Source organism: Callithrix jacchus, chromosome 11 (genome assembly GCF_049354715.1).
Source record: "Callithrix jacchus isolate 240 chromosome 11, calJac240_pri, whole genome shotgun sequence".
Taxonomy (NCBI): Eukaryota; Metazoa; Chordata; class Mammalia; order Primates; family Cebidae; genus Callithrix; species Callithrix jacchus.
The window spans coordinates 41,099,039-41,125,672 of record NC_133512.1 but is presented as its reverse complement, the minus strand read 5'-3'; the positions used below and the strand labels follow the sequence as shown (position 1 = coordinate 41,125,672).

At 32.4% G+C, this 26,634-nt stretch overlaps 1 protein-coding gene across 1 annotated transcript in view; it reads left to right on the top strand.

Annotated features, from left to right (window-relative positions):
• AHR (aryl hydrocarbon receptor) overlaps positions 1–25,953 on the top strand; it is a 46,266-nt gene extending 20,313 nt beyond the window's left edge. The window contains exons 3-11 of the mRNA XM_002751529.6: positions 3,745–3,851; positions 8,732–8,821; positions 10,889–11,012; positions 11,694–11,824; positions 14,840–15,042; positions 15,624–15,733; positions 16,404–16,545; positions 19,174–20,422; positions 23,057–25,953. Coding sequence (XP_002751575.3) covers positions 3,745–3,851; positions 8,732–8,821; positions 10,889–11,012; positions 11,694–11,824; positions 14,840–15,042; positions 15,624–15,733; positions 16,404–16,545; positions 19,174–20,422; positions 23,057–23,200 — 2,300 coding nt within the window. The 3' untranslated portion in view covers positions 23,201–25,953. The remainder of the gene's footprint in view (positions 1–3,744; positions 3,852–8,731; positions 8,822–10,888; positions 11,013–11,693; positions 11,825–14,839; positions 15,043–15,623; positions 15,734–16,403; positions 16,546–19,173; positions 20,423–23,056) is intronic.
• Positions 25,954–26,634: the final 681 nt, after the last annotated feature.

Genomic DNA, 26,634 nt, shown 5'->3' with positions numbered 1-26,634 from the left:
AAAGTGTCATTATGCATATAATTTATGTAACAGTTTATAGTTTTGAAGTATAGTTGACCCTTGAATAACACAATAATAACATAAACAGCCAACTAATGTATATTTTGTGTATGTATCATATGCTGTATTCTTACTATAAAGTAGACTAGAGAAAAGAAAATGTTATTAAGAAAATCATAAGGAAGACAAAAAATATTTACTATTCATTAAGTGACGTAAATCATCATACAGGTCTTCATCCTCGCTGTCTTCATCTTGAGTAGGCTGAGGAGGGGTTGGTCTTCCTGTCTTGGTAGTTGCAGAGGCATGTAAGTTTGCGTAGTTCAAACCTATGTTGTTCAAGGATCAGACATAATTTCAAATATGTCATATAGTCATTATAGTAGTTCTATTAAATACTCATTACTGCTCTCAAATTAAAGATGATAAAATACTCAGTTACCCCCTCAGGGCACTTTAATTGTAAGTTTCTCCTCATGGTTTGAGGGTTTATAAACTCAGCATAGACTTTGTTACTTCTGTCCTTGATTGTCAGTGATTGATTCCAGGCATTAACCAGGTATTCTACATGTTATTTTAATCCTCAAAAATTTGTCTCAAGAGGTAGCATTGTCCTCATTTAACGGTGAGGAAACTAAAGGTCAAAGGTGTATAGTGTAGTGGACGGTGGTTAATAATAACTCACACCCTGAGGTCTGGCTACCTTGAGTTTTTGCCTAAGCTCTACCAGTTTAATCTCTATGACCCTGGGAACATTTTCTCAACCACCCTAAGTCTCAGTTTCCTAATATATTGAAAGAACAATGTCAGTCTTGTAAAACTATCGTGAAGATTAAATAGGATATAATACGTGGGAAGTGCTAGTTATACAATGTGTGCCCAATATCACATGATTACAAAGGTCACTTAGATGGTAGGAAGCAGCTCTTGTGACAGTATCTCATGTCACTTTCTTACCCATTGCTTTCTTTCTAATCAGGGCAAGCAATATATACACAAAAGTGAGTAGTATTAATTGATAGAGCGCCTAGTAATATTAACAGAGGTAGTAGACATGACAGCAAGAAATAGAAGAAAAACTTGATGCAGCGTTAGAAATTACATAGTTTAGGCTGAGAGGTCATGACATAAAACGAGTTTCCGAAAAACGCACAGCAGTGTTTTTAAAATGATGTTAAAAGTCCACCCTTCTCAGACTCATCTTTGCACAGTATTTACTTAAATTATTTATCAACGATTAACCTTAAACACAAAAGCAACAGAAATATTTGCATATTTGTTTTTGTTAGAAACCTCCAGTGATCATTCCCCCAAATTAACTTGTTACTTTTCCTACTTAAGCAGTAGTTATACATGTTAAATATCATCCTTTGAACATTTATAGTTATAAGCATTGTTGTTTAGAAAGAATTTGTTCTTTTTATTTTTTCTCTACTTCAAGTTCCTCTAATACTTTAATTAAACCCTGTTCTAGTACTTAGTATTTTTTGACATTGTTTTCTAGTTCTTTATTTCCATAGCTTATATGCCCTACTTAAAGACAGGTTCTGACTCTAGTGTCTAATTACATTGGCTACTACCCCAGTGTAAGCCCAAGAACAAATTATAAATTACTCTGAGATGAATGGTCTCTTTCATTGCATAGTCGTCCTCTCAGTGATCAAGTAGTTATCTCTTAATATTTTTCCATGTTTTTCTACTGCCAGTGACTCTAGGTGGAAGATTTCCCATGATAATTTAGATATTTAAGATCTGACAATGTTATTGTTCATTTTTGAGCTGATTTCATAATTTAAGTGTTTGGTTTTGTTGTTTTCTTTTTAGAAGAAAGTCTTACTGATGCTTGGTATAACTCTTAAATTGTGCTTCATACCAGAGCTTTTAGAAAAGTAGCAGAATATAGTTAACTCTGACATGGTATGGTTTCAGTGCATTCAAGCAAATGTGGCCATTAGTAAGCAAGCAACAACATAACTTACACAATAGAAAGGGAGAAAGCGCCATTCTCTCTTCTACCATTCTCTCTGTCTGTACAGATTAAACATTTCCTTTGGTCTTGATGAACTGTTAGGTCAGTTTACCTCAAAAACTGTTTTTTGGCCTAAGGAAATCTGTTCTCTGGCCTTTTGGAGTTGTTATATTCAGAGACTGTGCTTTTGGCTGTTTCTTGCAAAGAGGTATGTTTTAACTTCTGCAAAGGCAAGAACTTGGCATGAGATTCTGGTGTGACACATTCACCGATGATTTATCAGAAAATACACTGCAAACACGAAAGACTGCAGATGGTTTTATATGTGGTAGTCTGCTCAAACTGAGAGAAAGTCTAGTTATTAGTAAATCTCCAGTTTTTTCAGAGCTGGATTATTTTGGCACATAAAAATATAGCGAAGTAAGTCTTAAGAGGACTGCCAGAGTCAGTTTTATTTAATAGTTTCTCTTATTCAAATATCACAGGTTAAAAAAAGGTCAGAAAATGGAAAGTATCTTAAAGATTATACTTTATACCCAGGTAATCCATAAGCTCTGGGAAATATTTCTAGTAATTAAAGCTACTGTTTGTTGAACTACTATTGATCTGCTTTGTGTCAGAAACTTTACATATTTTCCCATCAGTCTTCACAACAGGCCTGCAAAATGGGCTTAAAAAAAATTGTTTTTAAATTACCACCTCACATATTAGGAGACAGGCTGAAAGGACTCACACTTTTATTAAATGTCAGAGGTAGAATTTGAACCCAATTCTATCAGTTGCCAATATCCACATACTTTTAAGTAAGATAATATTTTAAAGTGCTTGGCAAAATGCTTAAGTAAGTGGTAGCTATTATTATTTCTATTCAGCTGTGCTTCCTCTCAGCCTATAAATATATACACAAACACAGTGAGAAAAAAAAGAGAAGAGGTAGCATTATAACATGCTACCTCCAAAAGTAAGCATTCCATCATGCCATCAGATTTTCCTTAACATATATAATCCACATAAGCAGTTAGAAGCTATAATGGAGAAGCCACATGGCAAGATGTAATACCTAGGAGTAAATATAAAAATATTTGTGCACATCTTTTTGTAGACAACTTTAAAACATTCTAGCTGGGCAAAATATAGACTTGAACAAATGGAAAAACATTTATGTTCTTGGATAGAATTATTCAACAATATAAAGACATTAATTCTCCATCAGTTAGTTTATAAATTTAATGTTAACCTATTGAATAATAACATTAATTAACAGTTTTTAACCCAAATGCTGGGTAAGAAGATTCCAAACATCGGAAATACATCTCTCAATAAAGTACGTAGTTGCTTTTTTTTCTCCTCACCACCACCCATTTCCTGATATTTAGATAAATATACATAAATACTGAAATCATTTTTATAGTTACATTGTAGAGAAATGGAGGGGAGTGTTTATAGCAGTGTTGTGCAGTTCTTTGAAACTCTTAAGTTTTGTGACAAAAGTCATATAGTGAACTCATCAAAAATTATTTTTAACAATCTGTCAGCTGACTAGACTAAATCCTTCAGTTTTGTTATAGCATAGAAGAAAGAGCTACCTCCTGACAACAGGACTACTTACCTAGTATTTATTATTTGCCTAGTATTACTCAATTACTAAAAGTACCACTAGATGCCAGTATTTCAAATTGTCTTTGTTTAGTGTTCAGAAGTTTTCTTTTATAGCTCTTTACTCTTGCTTACTTTAAAAATCCATCTTCATTATTGTTTTTCCCTTTTTTCTATAGTTGCATTAAAATCCTCCCTCGCTGAAAGAAATGAAGGTCAGGATAACTGTAGAGCAGCAAATTTCAGAGAAGGCCTGTACTTACAAGAAGGAGAATTCTTACTACAGGTAAATTTTAGTAAATAAAGTTTTTTACACTAAGGACAATTATAAATGGAAAATGAATTAATAAGTCTTTTAGTAATTCCCAGTTTATTTAGGATTGACTCAGTGTTTCCTGTCACTTTTATCTGAACTGCACTAATGAGTGATACTTAGTTCATTTAAAAAAATGGAATTATAGTCATGTACCAAATGATGGTTCAGTTAACAGCAGACCACATATACGACAGTGGTCCCATAAGATTATAATACCATATTTTTTACTGTAACTTTTCTATGTTTAGATGTGTTTAGATACAGAAATACTTACCATGTGTTAAAATTGCCTACAGTATTCAGTGTAGTAACATGCTGTATAGGTTTGCAGCCTTGGAGCAATAAGTTATACCATATAGCATAAGTGTATAGTAGACTGTACGATCTAGGTTTGTGTAAGTACACTCTACGATGTTTGCTTGATGATGAAAATCACTTAACCATGTATTTCTTTGAATGTGTTCCTGTTAAGTAACACATGACCGTTTATGAAGTAGGTTAGTTAGAGGACTAGTCAACCCTTCCTATTGTATTAATATTTCTTCAGACAGCAAGAACTCCCTAGAGTATTTCAATGGTTCTAATTTAAGATGTTGAATTTATATATGCCTTTTATGCAATGGATCTCTATTAAAATTGTTAAATGCATTTTTAAAATACTTTAAATTAGTTCTTAACCTGAATTTTATTTTTGCAATATGTTATAACTTAGATTTTATTTTAGCAACTGTTTGTGACTTATTAACATGCCATAGATTTTCTCAACAACTCTAATCCCTATTTTTACACTTCAGAATTTAGAGTTTCTAATTTGTCTATAAAGCATTTCACATCTTTTTTTTACTTTTTTCTTTTTTTTAGAATTGATGCTATAATTGATTCTCACTTAAAATTCTCATGTAGTTATTTTGTTGAAAAAAATAGAATAAAGATGTGTGCTGTATGTGCTATTGCCACTATGTGATCATTTTCAGTTTTATCCACTGAACTGACTAGGAAAACTTACTTCACCATTGTTACAAAAAGTAACCGTAAGTTTTGGTAACTCCACGAGTTCATTCAGTGAATGGTGATATGCCTAATAATATAGAATTTTTAATTACAATTGTGTAATCACATTCAAATTTCTGTTAGCAAAAATTAACTTAGGTTCAATAAAGTCAGTCTATTAAAGTATGAGTCCTCCTCCAGCCCCAGCTAAGGATCTTCATGTATATATTAACCAAAACATAAAAACTCCGTATTCGGTCATAGGAAAGCATTCTAATAATGGCAGCTTAAGATGATTAAATACACATCTTGGGTTATCTACTAAGGCGATAATGAAATGCTGTATTTCAGGAGAAATAAACAAATAAGGACTGATTGACATAACACTTGGCAAGTTGGTTTAAATTATGGGCCAGGAATTTTTATTTTTCCCAAACATTTAGATAAATTGTGTACATACCCTATGTGCAGGAAACAGAATAATACTAATGTAAAGCTGTAAAGCTATAATTATATGGAATATAAAAAATCTGTAAATTGGTAACCCTTGAGAAGTTAAAATAAACTTAACTGTTTATCTTGAATACCATGTATAGATTGCTCTCTAATAGGAAGACTCACATACTGTATTATTTTCTTAGGATTGTGCTTATATGTTATCTTTTTATGAGGAAGATGACTGAAAACGTTATACACATGTGAAAATGGCTGTTTCATTATATGCACTTGCATAATGACATCTGACTTTATATTGCAACCTGCAGTTATCAGCCAATTACCACCACAGTGTGGAAGATGTTACCAGAGGTTCTGTTTACCATATGGCCTAAAACTTTTGAGGAGAAATATTTTCCTTTGGTTAACAAAGGCATATAAAGAAAATGTTACAAAAAAATTTATGAACAAAAATATAAGATCTCTTTCTAGGTTAGCCTTAATTTATTACTATTTTGCAAGGAATAAAAATGAATGCAAATAACTTTCCGTGTCTTTATAATTATTTACTTCACATGTTTATTTCATATGTTTAAAATAAATTCTATCTCTTGCTATTTAATACTGTGCTTATTAAAATCTTACAGCTTTATTTTTCAGTAAGAGCAGTTGAAATTTTATATAACAATATTAATTGCAGTTTATTCTCTTAAATAAGTGAACTCAACATGATTTTCAGATAGGTTGGGTGTATCTGTGTGACTAAGACTAAAAGAATGATGATCTCTTTTATTATGTAATTAGCATATTCTTTCTGTTAATTTATTAGGATAAATCAATACAAGTAATAACCTTGGTCCTCCTGGTACTTGAGATCATTTGAGATATATAAAAATTGATATGCATCTACCCTTTCTAGATTTTTATTTCTGACAATTAAGATTCGTCTCTAGGGATTTGTTAACTATACCCTAAATTATCCTTCTGTCTTCTGGCATGTATACCAATGAGTTTATTGGAATGTGACTGAATTGGTTTCACTGTTTGAAGAAGTATGATGTTCTACAAAATAATAGGAATGTGATCAATGGATAATCTTCCTTAGAAGCAGACATTTGCAGGATGAAACAGTGCAATGATGGATATATACTGTTACTGCCAAGAGAATTTAAAAATATTCAATTTTGAGTGTGTTAATCATTAAATATTCAAGTTCTTTTGGGTAGAATCACCATTCTTTTATCCTGGGGGAATTACCAGGTATTACATATAAATAATATCTGCAGTCAAAAACCTGAGAGCCTGCTTGTGGTTAAAGGGACATGGATGGAGCCTGAGGCCATTATCCTGAGCAAGCTAACACAGGAACAGAAAACCAAATACCACATGTTCTTTCTTTTAAGTGAGAGCTAAATAATGGGAATGCATGGACACATAGAGGGGAACAACACACACTGGGGCCTTTTAGAGGCTGCAGGGTGGGAGGAGGGAGAGAGGGTCAGGAAAAATAACTAATGGGTACTAAGCATAATACCTGCATGATGAAATAAACTGTACAACAAACCCTCATGACACAAGTTTACCCATGTAACAAACCCGCACTTGAACCAGTAAACTTAAAAGTAAAAAACAAAATAAAACAGTCAGAACCATGTACTAGTTTGGGATTAATCACACATAAAGGCAGAATATCATGATATTTAAGTGAGTAAGCTTTGGAGCCAGACTGAATTTAATTCCTGGATCAGCTTTTTTTCTGGCTATGTGACCTTGGGCAAGTTACTTTTAAAGGTATAGTCCTTGACCTCAGTTTCATCTGTTGTAAAATTGGAACGTGGCACTTATCTCATTAGGTATTTGGGAGAAATAAACTACTTGAATAGATAAAAGCATGTAGAAAAAGGAATACTAAATTATAGGTGTTATCTTTGTAGCCAAGTTGTCAGAAGTATAATATAGATCAAGAATCTTGAAGGTGGAAAGTAATTGGAGTGAAAAGAAAGACAGTCCCTGTATTTCATTTATTTTATCTGATAATGAGGATATCGACTAGACTATGTGAGCATCATAAGCACAAAGGCAAAATCTTATTAACTCTTAAATCCCAGTACTTAGTATACATATCACCTCTTGGGTATGTAATAGTTTATTAGGTGTTGAATAAATGAATCAGTATTATTTAAATAATGCTTTATAGTTCTCAAAGCATGGTGATATAAATTTTTATTTGTTCATTTCTACAGCCATATAGTATTGTACCTTATTGCATTGAGTGCCAACTCTGTGCCAAGCATTGAGTTAGGGATATGGTCATTATGTCTACCTCATAAAGTGCCAGTTTTTGAAATAACACTAAAGCCTTAACCAAAGTCACACAGCTAGGAATAAGCAGAGACAGGAGTCCAGACCAAATCTGTCTGACTCTACACAGTATGATTCTTACACTAAACCCTAGTATGTTTCTCTTTACATGAAAAAGAGGGTATCAGAAGACATTAGTTGTGACAGAATAAAGAATACGTCAAGTACAAAATTGAACTCAAGCAGAAAATGGTGAGGACTTGTAGAATTAAAATACATTATAATATAAAGTAATCTGTGATACTTTTGTTATCCAAGAGGAGAATAAAGGTATTAGTCGATATTGGACTTGAATTATCCAGTAATAAAAAAAGAGGGTATAACTTCCAAACTAAAGAACATGGGCTAATAAATAATGGATCCAAGCAGGCAAAAGAGAGAAAAAGAAACATTATACCTACAGATGTGCATTGAAGAAATAGGAATAACACATATAAAATGATAAATTTAAATATGTGTTCATAATGACATTAAATTTTAGTGGACTAAATTTGCTTTATGTATTTAGTGGACTAAATTTGCTTTACATATATATTATATTTTAGTTACATCTATATTATATATGTATTATGTTTTCCTATAAAAGTCTTAAAATGTGCTATGACTTAAAGTGTTGGCATCAGTGCTTGAAATGTCTTTGTACAAGTAAAGTTTCTAGTAAGAGTTCCCACTTTAAGGATCTAATCAACATCTTTGCCTCCTGTCTCCCTCTAAAGAAACCAGTGTGATAGACTATAGTGAATGATGTGTAAATAGTTGTTTTTTTTTAAAATAAATGTGCAATATATATATAAGAAAATCTGAAACATGGGGAAGAAGATGAAGTCTATATTCTACGAAAGTTATTCTGGTTGAACTTTAAATTTGGCTGTTTTTCCTTAGACAAATCAAAAGGTATGAATGGGCATTTTTTAGTCCGGGAGTATATGTTATGGCTGTGTTTGTGAAATATAATAATTTTAACTATTTTGAAGAGAAGATTTTTCAGAGATAAAAGTAATAACCTTTATCTGACAGTCAATATTAAGTCAAATTACTGATTTTAAAACTTCTTTTCCTTGTAGGCTCTGAATGGCTTTGTATTAGTTGTCACTACAGATGCTTTGGTCTTTTATGCTTCCTCTACTATACAAGATTATCTAGGGTTTCAGCAGGTAAGTATACACTATTTATATCATTTATATTTACTTTTCATATACATACTTTAGGACACAGTTGACCATTTGTATGTATAAAGTATCAATATATTCTGTAGAATAAATTAAGTATTTGTAGCTAATAATTTTTCTAGTAATAATTTACTGCACTATAATTTCATTAAACCTTTATGTGATTCATGGTGGTTGTGTTCCTTTTGCTTATCAAGAATCTAATATATAAGAAACTTTCAGGCACATAGGGTCTATGGGAGAAGATACAAAATTATTTGCCATCAAATAACTTATGGAAAGCAGAGGATTTATGACAACTATGAAATGAGTGAGGTGTTATACAAAAAACACAAGTAAAATCCTATGGTTTATACCTTTAATTCTGATTTATGTGGATTATGGAAGTTATCCTAAAGCAAATGGTATTTAAGCTGACCTAAATAATATGTACCAGATGGGTGGACAAGGGACTGTAGAACTATAGATGTACTGTAAGCATTAGACTGGAAGTTGTTGAAGGAAACAAACATCTCTGGCTTGTTTAATGTTATTGAATGAATGGTGAATAGATGGAATTATAAATATTTGACATATTTGAAGGACAAGAACGTCTTTTATGGTTTGAGAACAGACTGTAAATACATTTGAATGCTTGCTATTCTCATATATCTGGTTCTCAAATTGTAATGTGCACAAGAATCACTTGAAGACCTTGATAAAACTTGGTCATATCTCTGAGCCCCATTGCCAGGTATTCTGAATCAGTAATTCACAGTGGGGAGCATGAATTTGCATTTCTATCAAGCTCACAAGGATGCTGGTCTTAATAACAGTTATATAGACTAGAGCTTCGACCATATTATATACCCGGTGGAAACCACTGAAGGTTTTTGTTAAAGGGAATGTGTATGATTCAACTTGTATTTCAGATGCAGCTTCTAGAAATTGTGTAATGGGTGGCACTGAGATGATTTAATACTAGAAGATTAGGTTCCTAGGGAGATTTAAGTGTAGATAACTAAAGGAATGGACTCTAGCTGCTGCCACAAAGTCTAAACTTTTGTTTTCTTGCATTCTAAAGAAAATACATTAATGTCCATAGAAAAACTTGTTTGAAGTCCAATGAATTATATAACTATTGAATCATGATTTGAAATTGTGATTTGTATCAGTAAGAAAATCAAAGAGATTAGCCATTTTCCAATCCATTTTTTTTCTTACATATGCACATGGATTTTTTTCCTAAGAGAACATTTATGTCTGACACGTGGTAGATCAAGGTACCATTTTTAAAACTGCAAGTTGTGACTGCTCGTGGATGTGCAGTTGAGACAGTGGATCACTATTAAACTGCTTTTTAGTTGCTTAGGATGGAATAAAATAATACAGAATATACAATATTATCTCATAATAATGGTAAGTGTTTTGTAAGACTTTTCCACGTGTATATGTGCATACACCTGTGACCGGTGGAAATGTATTTTTTATCATAACTTGCAGTTAAAAAAAAGTTATGAAAACTCTGGTTTAAGCACTAAGGACTCAGGCACTGCAGGAAATGGTGAGAGGTAAGAGGAGGAAAGTGGGTTTGGTATGGTAAAGGCACAATCCCTTACTCTTGTGGAGTGTACTTGGAGTGAAAATTTTATACAAAGAACATTTTAGTCAACGGCAAAGCAAATACATGAAGAATACCACTAAGCTTAGAGAAGTCAAAGAAGCCTGGGTGGTTAGGAAAAGATGCGTGGAAGTGATAAGAATCTAAAAATTAACAAATAGATACAGAACATAAATAGATTTTAATATATTGCACTTAAGGAATGGGGAGGTGACTTATTTGAGCAACAGCATTCGTGCTGGGAAGTGATGACAGGTAGTTTTTGGCTTCTCTGTTGTAGTGCCAGTCTCTCTAGCTTTTTCTATCTTAGGTGATTAGGGAACTTTAGGAATCATTTAGTTCATATTCATCACCATTAGCAAGCACCCACTAATTTAAATAGGCTTCAAAATTAGTAACCCATATTTTTTGATCAATACTTTTGTTGTATTCCTTGTATCTTTTTTCTTTAGTCTGATGTCATACATCAGAGTGTATATGAACTTATCCATACAGAAGATCGAGCTGAATTTCAGCGTCAACTACACTGGGCATTAAATCCTTCTCAGTGTACAGAGTCTGGACAAAGAGTTGAAGGTAAGAATTGATGGCACAAAAGATAGTGTTGGTAGTTTTTAAATATGATTCAGTGAAAGGAGGCAGGGAACCTGTAGCGTCATAGAACTCCATGCTAGGGAAGTAGTGGAAAGAAGTAAGTCTGTAACCATAGGCCACAGCTAGGTCACAAACAGCCTAATGAGCTAAGGAATATTTTGGCAAATGAGAGCCATTAATGAGTTTCAGGCAACACAGTATTGCCATACTCAGTAATGTATTATAAAAATAAGTAGGACTATCATGAAAGATGGAAGGAGGGTACAAGGTTGATACCTGAGTGCATGTAAATTATTATGTTTAAAATCCACCAAAGAAAGAAGTAAACTAGCATATGCAAGTATAAAAAGGCTTTTCTCAATGCAAAACAAAATTGTTTTTGGAAATCTATTAAAGTGTTAAGAAAACAAAAATGTGTTAGAAAATATGAAAATTGTTGACAGTGATAGCTCAATAAAAAGTTGAAAAATTACACCAGTTCTATGTGATAAAAGTGATATTTAATAAACTTTTAGTTTCTTGTCATTAGCTCTTCTGAAAATGATTTTTTTTGTATTCAGAATTCCGACTCCAGTTTAGAAATTAACACAAATTTTACCTATTCAACTGCTTAATTTTACAGCAAAATGGAAAGTAATTTTTGTTTTGCCTTTATTTCAACAGAAGCTCCAGGTCTCCCCCAGCCAGTAGTCTGTTATAACGCAGACCAGGTTCCTCCAGAAAACTCTCCTTTTATGGAGAGGTGCTTCATATGTCGTCTAAGGTGTCTGCTGGATAATTCATCTGGTTTTCTGGTAAGGTACAAAATCTTATGATATTGGCTTTACTATTGTTACAATAAAAATTTGAGGCAAATTTAATTTAGAAAAATTTAATTGAGCAAAGAACGATTCCAAAATTAGGCAGCCCTCTAGAACCAGAGAGGTTCAGAGAGCTTACTTAAAAACATGGGCTGGAGCATTTATGGACAGAAAATGCAGGTGAGGTACAGAATTAGCTTGATTGATTACAGCTTGGGGTTTGCCTTATTTCAATATGATCTGATCAGTAGACCACCTGTGACTGACTGAGACTCAGCTATTTGGTTACAAAAGTTTACTCCTACTGTTAGGCTTTCCCTTGGTTTATACAGTAAATGAAGTTGTAATTCCTTGGTAAGGACTCAAGGAGCAGTGGCATCTTCAGCCTAAATTTAGTTTCATTTGACATTATTAAGCTATAGGAAAAAAAAGTTAAGTGAAGCCAATTTTCCTTGGTTATCTTTGATTTCAGCTTTAAAAAGTTTGCTACCAAATAATTTGATAAAGGAAGGTAACATTTTAAAATAATTATTTCTGATTTTGACTATCTTCTATAACTCAGAAAACTATTCTTTAGGATATAGTAACAAAGATTGAGTGAAATAACATGAAGTCTTGTATATTTTAGGATTTTTAAGGTGTCAGAGAATCATGTATCCCTTTTTTAGTGGCAGGATGTTTACCATCTTGGCATTTAATGCCTTCTAGATAGAAAAATTATGGCCTTTCCATAATTTTTGGAATATCTGCCACATAGAAAAATGATTGTATATTCATAATTATAGAGTAATCATCTTATAGGAGACGATGTTTCTTGTTGCAAAGTCTGAACACCTGCATGGGAGTTGACTGTAGGAAACAGCTTAGGATTCCTCAGATTGGGCTTGTCTGTTCTCTCAGTTATATCCTTAAGACAGCTTATGTCACCAAATACTGGAGAAGAGAATACAAAGTATATTGTGTATTCTTTTTGTGAAATTATAAGGAATTTGAATCAGATAGTCGAATCTTAAATTAAGCATTTTCAAGCAATGATTTTTGTTTGTGTGTTTATTTCTGAAGAGAATTTTGCTGACCCAGATTTAGACTTGTGCTTTGAGATAATTTTCCCAGTATTATTGCTCATGAACAGTTAGTATGTAGAGTATCATGCTGCATAATGATGCTTTGGTCAATGACAGACCACGTATGTGATGGTAGTCCTGTGAGATAATGTAGCCAAAAAACTCCTGTCACCTCATGACATCATGGCATTACTCACATGTTGATGGTGATGCTGTTGGAAGCAAACCTGTGTTGCCAGTCATATAAAAAGTATAGCACATACAATTATGTATAATACATAATACTTGAAAATAAATCACTATGTATTTATGTATTTACTATTCATTATTTTACTTTGTTATACTTTTAATTATTATTTTATTCATTGTTTTAGAGTAAGGTTAACTGTAAAACAGGCAGGCAGGTCCTCAGGAAATATTACAAAAGAAGGCATTGTTATCACAGGAGATGACAGCTCCATGCATGTTACTGCACTTGCAGATGTTCCAGTGGGACAAGATGTAGAGGTGGAAGATAGGAACATTGATGATCTTCACCCTGTGCAGACCTAAGCTAATGTGTGGGTTTGTGTCTTAGTTTTTAACGAAAAAGTTTAAAAAGTAAAAAAATTAAAATTTACAGAAGAAAACTTATAGAATAATTATACAAAGAAAATATTTTTATATGACTGTATACTGTTTAATTGTTATTACAAAAGAGTCAAAAAGTTAAAAATGTAAAAGTTTATACAGTAAAAAAAGTTACAGTAAGCTATGCTGGGATTACTGATGTGAGCCACCACACCTGGCTGAAGGGAAAATGTTTTTTTATAAATTCGGCATAGCCTAAGTGTATAGTGTTTATAAACTCTCTAGTAGTGTACAGTAATGTCTCAGACCTTTACATTCACTCTCCACTCATTCACTCACTGACTAAACGAGAGCAACTTTCAGTCCTGCCTGCCTTATTTACAATAAGTTCTCTTGCACAGGTATACCATTTTTGTCTTTTATATTTTATTTTTACTGTATATTTTCTATGTTTAGATACACAAATACTTACCATTGTGTTACAATTGCTTAAAGTATTCAGTATGATAGTATGCTGTACAGGTTTGTAGCCTACCAACAATAGGCTATACTGTATAGCTTAGATGCATAGTAAGTTGTACCATCAAGGTTTGTGTACCTACCCTCTGATGTTCACAGGATGACGAAATTGCTTAAGGATATTCCGTAAAACATGCCCCTTTTGTTAAGTGACATGTGCCTGTATGTCTGAGGTGCAATATCTATTTGCAAGAGGATCTTCTCCTCCTTGTGCTGCTATTAGTTTGATGTCAGAATCATCCCTTGGACTGATTGATACTGTTTTAACCAAATAAATATATCATGTTCATGTTTAAATCACCTTTGTTTTCCCTGACCTCTAAATTTCTTCTATATCTTTGCTCAGTAGAGCTCTGCATTCTTTATATGTTTTCATGATGATTCATTTTAGTGTTTTAATAAAATTATATTTTGTCTCTATAGAAAACATTACTCTGAACTATGCAATATGCTATGAGCTGTGATATAGTTCATGTGTGCTTGAAAATGAGTGTTTGCTTCAGGACCTTATCACCATTAAGGATATATTGATTGCCTGGTGTGCAAGGAGCTGTGCGAGGTGAAAATGATAGGGTAATGGCAAGCTCGGAAAATGATACAGGTATTCATGCTATGACCATTAGAAACAAGGAGTGCTTCACTTATCCCCTTACAATATTTCTCATACTACACGTTGGGATAGTTTTAATGACGTTCCCGTGGAGAGAGGAGTGAAAGAAACTAACCATTCTCAGTTCCAGGAACATTTGTGGAATTATCAAGAACCCTAGAGGCAGCCATAATGGAGCCTTTTAAAAAGGAACTATTTTATATTGTTAATTTTAATTAACTTTTTTTGCTTTTTTGTTTTTTTAAGGCAATGAATTTCCAAGGGAGGTTAAAGTATCTTCATGGGCAAAAAAAGAAAGGGAAAGATGGATCAATCCTTCCACCTCAGTTGGCTTTGTTTGCAATAGCTACTCCACTTCAGCCACCGTCCATACTTGAAATCCGGACCAAAAATTTTATCTTTAGAACTAAACACAAACTAGACTTCACACCTATTGGTTGTGATGCCAAGTAAGTGAGACTTTTTCACTTCTGTTTTATTGGATGTACATTATGTTTCAGTAAGTCTCTCTTAGCATGTAAAACATACAGTGTAGACTGTATGTAATATTGTTTATTATTAGATTGGCTATTTCAGTGTAGGCTTTTAAAGTAAAATAATTTCATCAGGCTCACAAATCATCCTTTTAATTTTTTGCACTACTTGTCTCAAATGATGATGTTCTTATATATTTGTAAAATTTGTTCTGATGACATTTATTGTTGGTTTCTTTTACATTTTTAAATGGCACAAATGTTATTAAAGATTTTCTGTTACCCATACATCTGCTCTATTAGATTCATTTTTAGCTTACTGATTTCCATGGTTTTATTCAGGAAAAGAAAGTAGGCTGAGACTGAAATTTGCGGCCATAAGCAGAGAAGAGCGATTTACATAGATGTGTTTAATTTCACATCTACTTACTCATGTGAAATTCTAACTGTGAATTAACACATTTGGCAGAAACTAGCATAAAAACAGTGAATTTATCTTGGTTATTTCATTTATGTTAAATATAAGTTCATTTTTATTTTACCTTTATTTTAAACAGGGGAAGAATTGTTTTAGGATATACTGAAGCAGAGCTGTGCACAAGAGGATCAGGATATCAGTTTCTTCATGCTGCTGATATGCTTTATTGTGCTGAGTCCCATATCCGGAGTAAGTCATAGTTCCTTATGAACATGTCAGGAAAAAAACCAGCATACGCTGTAGTACGTGTTTCAAAATATGTAATATAACATGTTTAAGTAAACTATATGGATAAACTTCTACTTAGTAATGTATCATTATGATTAACCAGGGTTACACTCTGTTCATTAACTTGTCTATACCTGCCACCCAGAAATATTGTAGCTTAGTGACTGAAAAATGACCATTGTGGCCCATGAAATTTTGCTTGGGAATTCTTCAGTTACATCATTATCAATTCATAAATCTATGTTAATATTTTAACAATAATAGTGTTAATAATTCTACTTTAAAATTATAAAATATTAGGCTGTAGGAAAACATCCCCTATTTAAAATGAAAATGTTTTAATCTTTTTTCCCCAATTTCTGCTCTCTCTATACTTTCCTGTGTTACTAGAATTGTCTAGTATGTAATCTTTCCTCTAACATTTAAAATAATAAATTTAGTCTGAAATGGGGGAAAAAAACAACTCCAAAAAACTATTTCTATGCCTAATCATATTTTGTGTTTAAAACTTACTGTCTTTGGGAATAAAGAAAATACATCCAGAGCTATGTCACAAGAGCTTTGTTTTTAGGAATATCCTTCAATATATTGATTTGGAGTTTCATAATGTACTTTTTAAATTTTATTTTAGTGATTAAGACTGGAGAAAGTGGCATGATAGTTTTCCGACTTCTTACAAAAAACAATCGATGGGCATGGGTCCAGTCTAATGCACGCTTGCTTTATAAAAATGGAAGACCGGATTATATCATTGCAACTCAGAGACCGCTAACGTAAGCACAAAGAATGTTTTCTGTTTCTGTTATCAGTGTTGTTTTCATAAGTCCTCTTATGTGAACGCATAAAAATAATTCAATCAGAATTTAGTCTGGAAATAAAAATTGAAAAGTTAATGTAATTTGTTTAGTAAGGAGAGCACATGTGAGAGACATTGAGAAGATACAATTGACAAACTTTATTGGTCACCTACCTGTGCAGGTGATCAATAGAGCTAATATTTAAAGAATATTAAAAGAACACTCTAGGGTTTTATCCTGAGCATATGAAAAGCTAATGTCATTGGTAATATAAAAGAAAAATATAACAATTTTTTTTTTAGAATATGTTCTGTAAATATAGCAGTGATTTTAAGAGTTTCTTATATATGCTGCAAATGAGTCTTTTGTCAAATATTTGTATTGCAAATGTTTTCTTCCATTCTGGAGAATTGACTTTTGTCTGTGGCTTGAGGTAAGGATTAAGATTGACTCTCCCCAGCCCTTATATGTGTACCCAGTTGACCAGGAACATTGAAAAGATGCTTTACTGAAAAGGTCATCTTTTCCCCACTGCACTGTATTTTAATCAGGGGATTTTGTCTGTTGTTCTCTCTCTGGATTCTGTCGTCCTGTAATAGTTCCATTGATGTAGTTGTCTATTTTGTACCAGCATTACACTGTCTTATTCTCTCTTTATTATACATTTCGATGTCTGACTGTGTCTTCATTTTGTTTGTTTTGCCTTTTTTTGGTTGTTGTTCAAGATTGCCTTGGCTCTTTTTTGCCCTTTATAATTCCACATACATTTTAGAAAGCAGTTGTCTGAAAATCTGTTGAGATTTTGAGTGGGATTACATTGAAACTGTAGATCATTTGGGGAGAATTAACATCTTTTTAATACTGAGCCTTTGAACCCATGAGCATGGTGAATGTGTATGTTTGTAAGTACCCATGGAAGTACAGGCGTATGTGTGTATGTATGTATATGCGTGCATGGGTGTGTGTGTACCTCTACAAATTTGTCCCTTCTCCCTTGATCAATGTTTCTAGAAGGCAGTTTTTTTTAGGTTAGATTTTATTAGTCTTTATTAAGATCCAAATTTTGGTTGATTGATTTTTTTTTTCTAGTGTACACATTTGTTTGTCATTTTAATTATGTCTGCTCATTATTATTTTCTTCCTTCTACCTTCTTTGAGTATAATATATAATTTTTTCTAACTTTTAAAAATATATATACTTAAACATTATATCAGTTTCCCTTTAAGTACAACACTTAAACTACAACCCTCATCTTTTGCTGTCTTATTTTTATTATTTAATTGAAAATACTGGCTAATTTTCTTTTCATTTGATTTTTATTAGTGAATTATTTATAAATACGGTGTTACTCTACTTTTTGATGTTTGGGGATTTTTCTAGTTGCCTTTTTGTGATTGACTTTTAGTTTAATTCCATTGTAGTCAGAAAACATTCCCTGAGTGGACTTCAGGTTTTTTGAAATTTGTGGTGGCTTATTTTATAATCTAACACATGGTCTGTGTTGGTAAAATATCCCATGTAATCCTGTAAAGAATACATGTTCTGTCTTTTGGGAGTTCATATGTCCATACATGTGTTGATATTTTGTGTGCTTCTGTTATAAGACATGTTTGTTGTTTCATTTATTTATTACTAATGAGGGAGGGTATCTTGTTACATCTTTCTAGGACACTTTTCTTTTTTGAATTACAAGTTTGTATTATCATTTACCTGTTTTTCTTGAGTTGCTTGACTCTCTCTTAGACTCTATTGGAGCTTTTTACCTATTATAGATATGAAATTTTATATATATATTATAAATACATTATATATGTTAAAAATATTTTCTTTATGCCTTAAGAATTCTCTTGCAAAAATACAAACACTTTAATTAATACTAAATAATTTTCATATTACCAAGTATACCAGTAATGTCTTTATAGTTTCTGGGTTTTACTAGAGAGGTTAGTTGTTTCAGATTCTTAAATTTCTAATTCATAAACTTTTTAATTTTGTTTTGAGATGGGATCTTACTCTATCACCTAGGCTGGAATGCAGTGGCACAAATATGGCTCATTAAGGTTAGGGTTAGGGTTAACCTCCAGGCTCAGGCAATCCTCCTGCCTCAGCTTCACCAGTAGCCAATACTGTAGGCATGTGCCACCATGCCCAGCTAACTTTTATTATTTTGCAGAGGTAGGGGTCTCACCATGTTGCCCAGGTTGGTTTCAAAATCTTGGGCTCAACAAATCGCACACATCTGCCTCCCAAAGTGCTGCAATTACAGGCATGTACCACCACACCTGGCCCCTAAATTCTTATAGTCTGTTTTTATGTGTAGATCTTTATTCCACACAAACTTATTTTTTCTACAGGATGTCAGGTAGGGATATAACCTGACCATGGAATTAACTAAGTTAATTTTTAACAATTAAATTATTTAAACATGCTTGTCTGAAAAACAATTTTATGGCACTACTCATGAGAATAATTGAGGTGAAAATAAAATATGTCCCCTTCTGAATTCAATTATGTATTTTGCTTGTTTTTCTTTTTGTAATTATATTTATTTTTAAATGTTTATGATATAATTTTTATTAAGACTTTTTTATACACAATTTTAGAGATGAGGAAGGAAATGAGCATTTACGAAAACGAAATACGAAGTTGCCTTTTATGTTTACCACTGGAGAAGCTGTATTGTATGAAGTAACCAACCCTTTTCCTGCCATAATGGATCCCTTACCACTAAGGACTAAAAATGGCACGAGTGGAAAAGATTCTGCTACCAAATCAACTCTAAACAAGGAGTGTCTCAATCCTAGTTCCCTCCTGGCTGCCATGATGCAACAAGATGAGTCTATTTATCTCTATCCTGCTTCAAGTACTTCATGTACTGCACCTTTTGACAACAATTTTTTTAATGAATCTATGAATGAATGCAGAAATTGGCAAGATAATACTGCATCAATGGGAAATGATACTATCCTGAAACATGAGCAAATTGACCAGTCTCAGGATGTAAACTCATTTGCTGGAGGTCACCCAGGGCTCTTTCAAGATAGTAAAAACACTGACTTATACAGCATTATGAAAAACCTAGGCATTGATCTTGAAGACATCAAACACATGCAGAATGAAAAATTTTTCAGAAATGATTTTTCTGGTGAGGTTGACTTCAGAGACATTGACTTAACAGATGAAATCCTGACATATATCCAAGATTCTTTAAATAAGTCTGCCTTCGTACCTTCAGATTACCAACAGCAACAGTCACTGGCCCTGAACTCAAGCTGTATGGTACAGGAACACCTACAGCTAGAACAGCAACAGCAGCAACAGCATCACCAGAAGCAAGTAGTAGTGGAGCCACAGCAACAACTGTGTCAGAAAATGAAGCATATGCAAGTCAATGGCATGTTTGCAAACTGGAACTCTACCCAATTTGTGCCTTTCAGTTGTCCTCAGCAAGACCTCCAACAGTATAATGTCTTTTCAGACGTACATGGGATCAATCAAGAGTTTCCCTACAAATCTGAGATTGATCCTATGCCTTATACACAGAACTTTATTTCCTGTAATCAGTCTGTATTACCACAACATTCCAAATGTACAGAGTTGGACTATCCTATGGGGAGTTTTGAACCATCCCCATACTCCACTACTTCTAGTTTAGAACAATTTGTCACTTGTTTACAAGTTCCTGAAAACCAACACCATGGATTAAATCCACAGTCAGCCATAGTAACCCCTCAGACATGTTATGCTGGGTCTGTGTCGATGTATCAGTGCCAGCCAGAACCTCAGCACACCCATGTGGGTCAGATGCAGTACAGTCCAGTACTGCCAGGTCAACAGGCATTTTTAAACAAGGTAAGGGTATTAACAAACTGAATGAATCTTTCAGTGATTCTTGTCACCGTATAAATAGACATGTTACACATTTTTTATGTCCGCTGATTTTAATCTATTATCTACAGCATTCATGGAGACAGCATTTTTCATTATATCTGTGACTACCTTTTTTTTCATAAGCCTGTACTTTTTCCAGTATGTTACTAATACATCACTCACCTGAGTCATGAGGGAGAAAGGTGTCAAGGGCTAAAGCAACATAAATGTGTCCTTAATGTAAGATGACCTAAATTAGCAAGTGAAATTAGTTTTTAAAAGTATTACATTTAAAATGGGTAATTTGGTTGATTCTTTCTGGATTCTTTAAAAATTATATGGCTTTTTAAAAATTCAAACTTTATAAACATATTGCAATTTTTAAGAATAGTTTCTTCCCGGCTCTATTTTTTTGGATGTGTTTGAAATTGAGTTAGACTCAAATGTAAGTGTGCTTTCTTATAATGCCTTTGTCCTAGATTATATCCCTGGAATTAAGTCCTAGGCCTCCATGTTCTCTAGCTATTCCTCACATTACCTGCCCTATCTTCATTTTATCCTTTAAGGCAGAATTGCTTTGTTTCTTTTCTGGCTTTCTTAAAAGAGGTAACTCAGCTAGCTTTCTGTCATGGAAATCAAGCTTGACAGTATATTTTTATTGTTTAAATGTGTCATCAGAATCCTTCTAGCAGTGAATACACTTTAAATCTAAAAATGATCACTTAAATAAAAAAAAGGTAACAGAAAGCCACTGAGGAATACATCATGTTTGCATTTATGCTTTTCCAGTAGAAAATACTTAGTTCATTTTAGAGTATATTTAAGTTTAGTTTTAAAGAATATTTTGACTAAAATTAAGTTCCTTGACCCCCGTTTACTCTGTATTTGAGTATAATGATTAGAAGTATGACCTGAATCTTTATCCTTAATTGTATTTTCTGGCTTTTTTCATACATTATGTTTGTCTGATTTTTCATACATTTTGTTTGTCGTATTTTATGACCATTTTAATAGAAAAGGATGGCGAAGATTATTCTTACTCCTTATATCCTTCAGTTCTATAAAAATTGAATAATATTCAATTATAGACAATCTCACAAGATTGCTATGAAAGTATATTTTACTCTTGAGTAATTGTATAGAAGTTAATTCTGTAAAATTACATTTTGAATAAGGAGTTGCATTAGTACCACATAAGTTCTTTGCAGTGTTTTCCCCTCACTACTTTGTATTGCTTCTTTGTGAATAACCAAATAATTCTGTAGACCTACATATGCTCCAGAGTAGATGTTACAGAGCTAAGACACTCAGTATTGAGCCACTGAGTAGCTCTTACACACTTGAAATGTAGCTAGTCCAAATTGAGATGTGCTGTGTGAAATACACATTGGATTTTGAAGACCTGGCTTGAGAAAATGTAAACATCTCATCTTTTATTATTTATTTCATGTTGAAATGATTAATTTTTTCAGTAGCCACATTAAAAAAAGTAAAAAGAAACAGGTAAAATTAACTTTAGTAATGTATTTTATTTAATCTACTGCAGTCAAAAATTTAAGTTCTCTATGTGGCTCACACATTTCTATTGGATGACACTGCTCTGTACAGTATGTTTAAAGAGAATGGCTGACATGAATTGTGTTATGAGTAATGAGAAAAATTCATTTAAAACTCACCATTATCTGAACAAGTACTATTAACTTTTTATTTAAAGAATTTACAGAGTTGCCATTCATTAAAGATCAGATTATATGATTTTTACTATAGATTTGTTTTGGAGGATCTGTGAAGTAATCAATATTTTGATTACTGAAGCCTGATGCTACCTAAGGTTTAGAAAGGTAGATTTATTTGAAGCAATTAATAATATAATTTTAATCTGTTTTAACATTTGCAGAACATACACTAACTAAAATATAAAGGCTCTATAATCTAAAACTCTACAGGGATATGCATCTTCGTTTCCTTCCTTTTTTTTTTTTTGTTTTTCTTTTTTTCTACTTGCAGTTGCAGAAACCAGATTCATTGCAGTATAAGAAAACAAGAAAGGGCATTTTCTTTTGGTAACTTGATTCTGTAATTAGAACTATACTTTCAGTAGTATTCACTAATTAAAAGTATATTATGAATAAGATACTGGTTAAGCAAATCATACCTGTGGTGTAATATTTTAAGAATATTTAGAAAATCAGAAGCTGCCTTTTTTGGAAAAGTTTTGCATTCCAGTGTAAGATTCCTGAATATAACCAATTCATTGACACCTACAACTTGAAACCTGGTCAACTATAATTCCTGACTGATGCTCTTTGATCCATCAATTCCTATGTTATCCAAAGGCAGTCTGAAATGAGGCAGCTGTATCACTCATCTGTACCATATTCAAAATTTCCTGTCAAATTAATGAAAAAAAAAGGTTATAAATGCAGCTAATACATAATATGTCCTCAGTTATGTCTTCACTGTATGAAAGATTTAACATTTAGTAGCAGTAAAGGAACTTGAAGTTCACAACTCTCAGGGGTAAGATTTTAAAAATACATGTTAATATGTTATTTAATGGCTTAAGATACTTGGAAGATCCATTCCAGTAAGTTGCATCACTATTTTTGTTTTCAGTTTCAGAATGGAGTTTTAAATGAAACATATCCAGCTGAATTAAATAACATAAATAACACTCAGACTACCACACATCTTCAGCCACTTCATCATCCGTCAGAAGCCACACCTTTTCCTGATTTGACATCAAGTGGATTCCTGTAATTCCAAGCCCAATTTTGACCCTGGTTTTTGGATTAAATTAGTTTGTAAAGGATTGTGGAATAATAAAACTGTCACTGTTGGATGTCAGCAAGTTCACATGGAGGCATTGATGCATGCTCTTCACAATTCTTCCAAACCAATTTTAATTTCTGTTTCTGGAAAAGGAATTTTCAAAATGATATCAAAATTATATATACTATAGTCATTAGTGTAGAAAGTGTGCTGCCACAGAGTAGTGAGATACTATCTACATTTCACATTATTCTGAGCATCACAAAATATGCAAAACTTATTCAGGGAAACTTTAAGACTCTTCTAAATTAGAAAACATTCTCTATTTTAATTATTTCTGTCAGAATAAAAATAAAATATTTTGAGTTTTGAACTTCTGGATTCTTACTAGTTCTCCAAATACAAAGTTACAGAACTAAACTCATTTTTCCTATCATTTTAGCCTCTGCATTTATCTTGGATGTTAAAATAAATGATTTGGTGCTTTTCATAAAAAGATAATCTCAGTGCTTTCCTCCTTCACTATTAATCTAAGTGCCTCACACTTTTTTCTACCTATAACACTGTAGGATGTATATTTTATGTAAAGTATTCTTTTTTTTAATTATTTTCTGCGCACAAATATTATTTGTATTTCCAAAATCCAACCATTTTATTAATTCAGGCATGTTTTAACTGTCCTACTCCCCTACTTACTTCAGGTAAAGGGCAAACAGTGATTGAAAAATAATTATTTATTGCATAATTTAGTTGTTTCTAGACTATAAATGTTGCTATGTGCCTTATGTTGAAAAAATTTTAAAGTAAAATGTCTTTCCAAATTATTTCTTAATATATAATAGCACTTAAATTCTTCAACGGTGTTTTCAGAAGAAATAAATATACCACTGTTTATCTTTATTGAAATTTCTATGATGATAGTTGAATGTTGCCATGTGAAAAATCTGCTGTTAACTGTGACTGTTTATTAAATTGCAAGAAGCTTTATTTCTAGCTTTTTAATTCTATTAAGCAAAGCACCTATTTCAATGTGTATAAATTGTCTTTAAAAACTTAGGTCTATAATCCTTGATAATATATTGTGTTGACTTTATAAATTTCGCTTCCTAGAACAGTGGAAACTTGGTTTTTCTCATATTTGAGGAATGTTAAGATTGCAGGTAGCAATGTTTGGTGCAAAGTATTGTAATGAGTGCATTGAATGGTGCATTGTATAGATAGAATGAACAAAATTATTTGTAAGATATATGCAGTTTTTCATTTTAAGAAGTCCACACCTTATATATACACTTAAATAATTTGTTGGGTCTTTACATCCTTTGTCAATGTGTCTTTTTAAGAAATCAAGTAATAAATCCAACTGCTTTAACATAGTTCCTTTACATTCAGACATTAGGTTGTTTTTAATGATATAATGATCTTCATTACCAATAAGCAAATTAAGCATCCTATCTACTTTACTGTCCTGAAATGGTTTAAAAGAAAATATGCCACCATTTTTTATTCTTTTCTACTTCTTCTTCTTTTTGCGGGGGGATGTGGAGGGAAACAGAGTCTCACTCTGCCTCCCAGACTGGAGTGCAATGGTACAATCTCGACTCACTGCAACCTCCACCTCTTGGGTTCAAGTGATTCTACTGCCTCAGACTCCCGAGTTGCTGGGATTTACAGGCATGTGCCACCATGCCTAGCTAATTTTTGTATTTTTAGTAGAAACGGGGTTTCACTATGTTGGCCAGGCTGGTCTGAAATCCTGGCCTCAGGTGATCCTGCCTCGGCCTCCCAAAGTTTTGGGATTACAGGCATGAGCCACTGCACCCAGCTATTCTTTTCTTTAGATATGAGCGCTGAAGAGCTTAGACACATTTTGCATGTATTATTTTACAATCTGATGGAATCCCAAACTGAGATGTATTAAAACACAATTTTCATTTGTCTTACTTTTTTTTAGTAAATTATTGTATTTAAAAGTGGCTTCAGACAAAATCTCTGTCAGTTCTATGTATTTTCAGTCAAAATTTTAAATCTGCATAATCAACTTGTGTTGAAAAAAATTTGCCTGAAGCATTTCATAATTTGTTTCCAGCATAAGATATCTAAGGATTTAGACTAGTGGTCTAGCTTAATATTCTATTTTTACATTTAAACCTTTTAAGTCTTCTATAAACCATTTTTGTTACTCTCTTCCACAAGTTATTGGACGTATTGTTAAGTGGAAAAATAGGCTCTTTAATTGTGAATATGATGACAAATCAGTTATACAGTTACAAAATTTAAGTTTTAAAAGCAATATTGTATATTTTTATCTATATAAAATAACTAAAATGTGTCTAAGAATAAAACCACATTAAACCAAATACATCTTTGTCTGTATTGATAAGTGCCAAAGGAAGGATGCTTAGTGCACTGCCACACTGAGGGATTTATTTCTAGATGATATGCACATCTAAGAATGTGGATATGTCTAATTTAGTCTTTTTCTATACCAGGTTTTTCTTACAATACCTGAGGACTTACTAGTATTCTAGTGTATTATGAAGCTTTCAATCATTACTATGCACAAACTAGTGTTTTTCAGTGTTAATACATTTTAGGTAAATGTTTTCATGGCTTTTTTGCTTCAAAATGTTACTGCTTACATATGCCATGCATAGATTTTTGCTTAAAGTATGATTTATAATATCCTTATTATCAAAGTTGTATACAATAATATATATGTAATAAAATAAATATGAATAACATGTTTTAATGTAAATTCTTCTTTCTGGTCCACCTAAAGGAAATTGTGTCATAAGTTACATAGTATTGTAACTATTTTAGATGAGGGCGGTCTATAATACATAGAGATATATTAAGTCAATAATTCATAAACTTTTTACACAGTTTTTCCTCCCAATGTTTGGCCTTTATCTGGATATAAAAAATACTTTCAGTAGCTTTTTAAATTAAAATGCTTCTGAAATGGACTTTTTCTTTAAGCCCTGTATTATCAGTGTAGTAGTGTTTGTATCAGATTAAAATCCAAAATTCCATTTTAATAAATAATATTTTAAGAATATTTCTGAAGAAATTTGAAATAACTCTTGTTAGCTTTTTTGTGCTTAGTTTAGAAAAACCATTGCCCAAACTTTGTCTTTCTGTTTAATAAGTATAAATGATACAGAAGCCTTTGGCTTTAAATTTATAAGTGTTGAATATCATGAAAAATTCTGCAATTAGAATTGATTGAAGAAAAATTCCTGAGAAAACATTTTCATTCTCATGACAGTTATGTTTCTATTAGTTTTGTATTTGTTCTTTACAATTAGGTATTTTTCTCAATAAGCAGATTGTAAGTTAGCATCATACTTAATTCTGAACATTTTAGAGTAACCCTGAGTCTTTAAGAGTTACATAAATTTTTTAGTTTTAACTATCTGAAA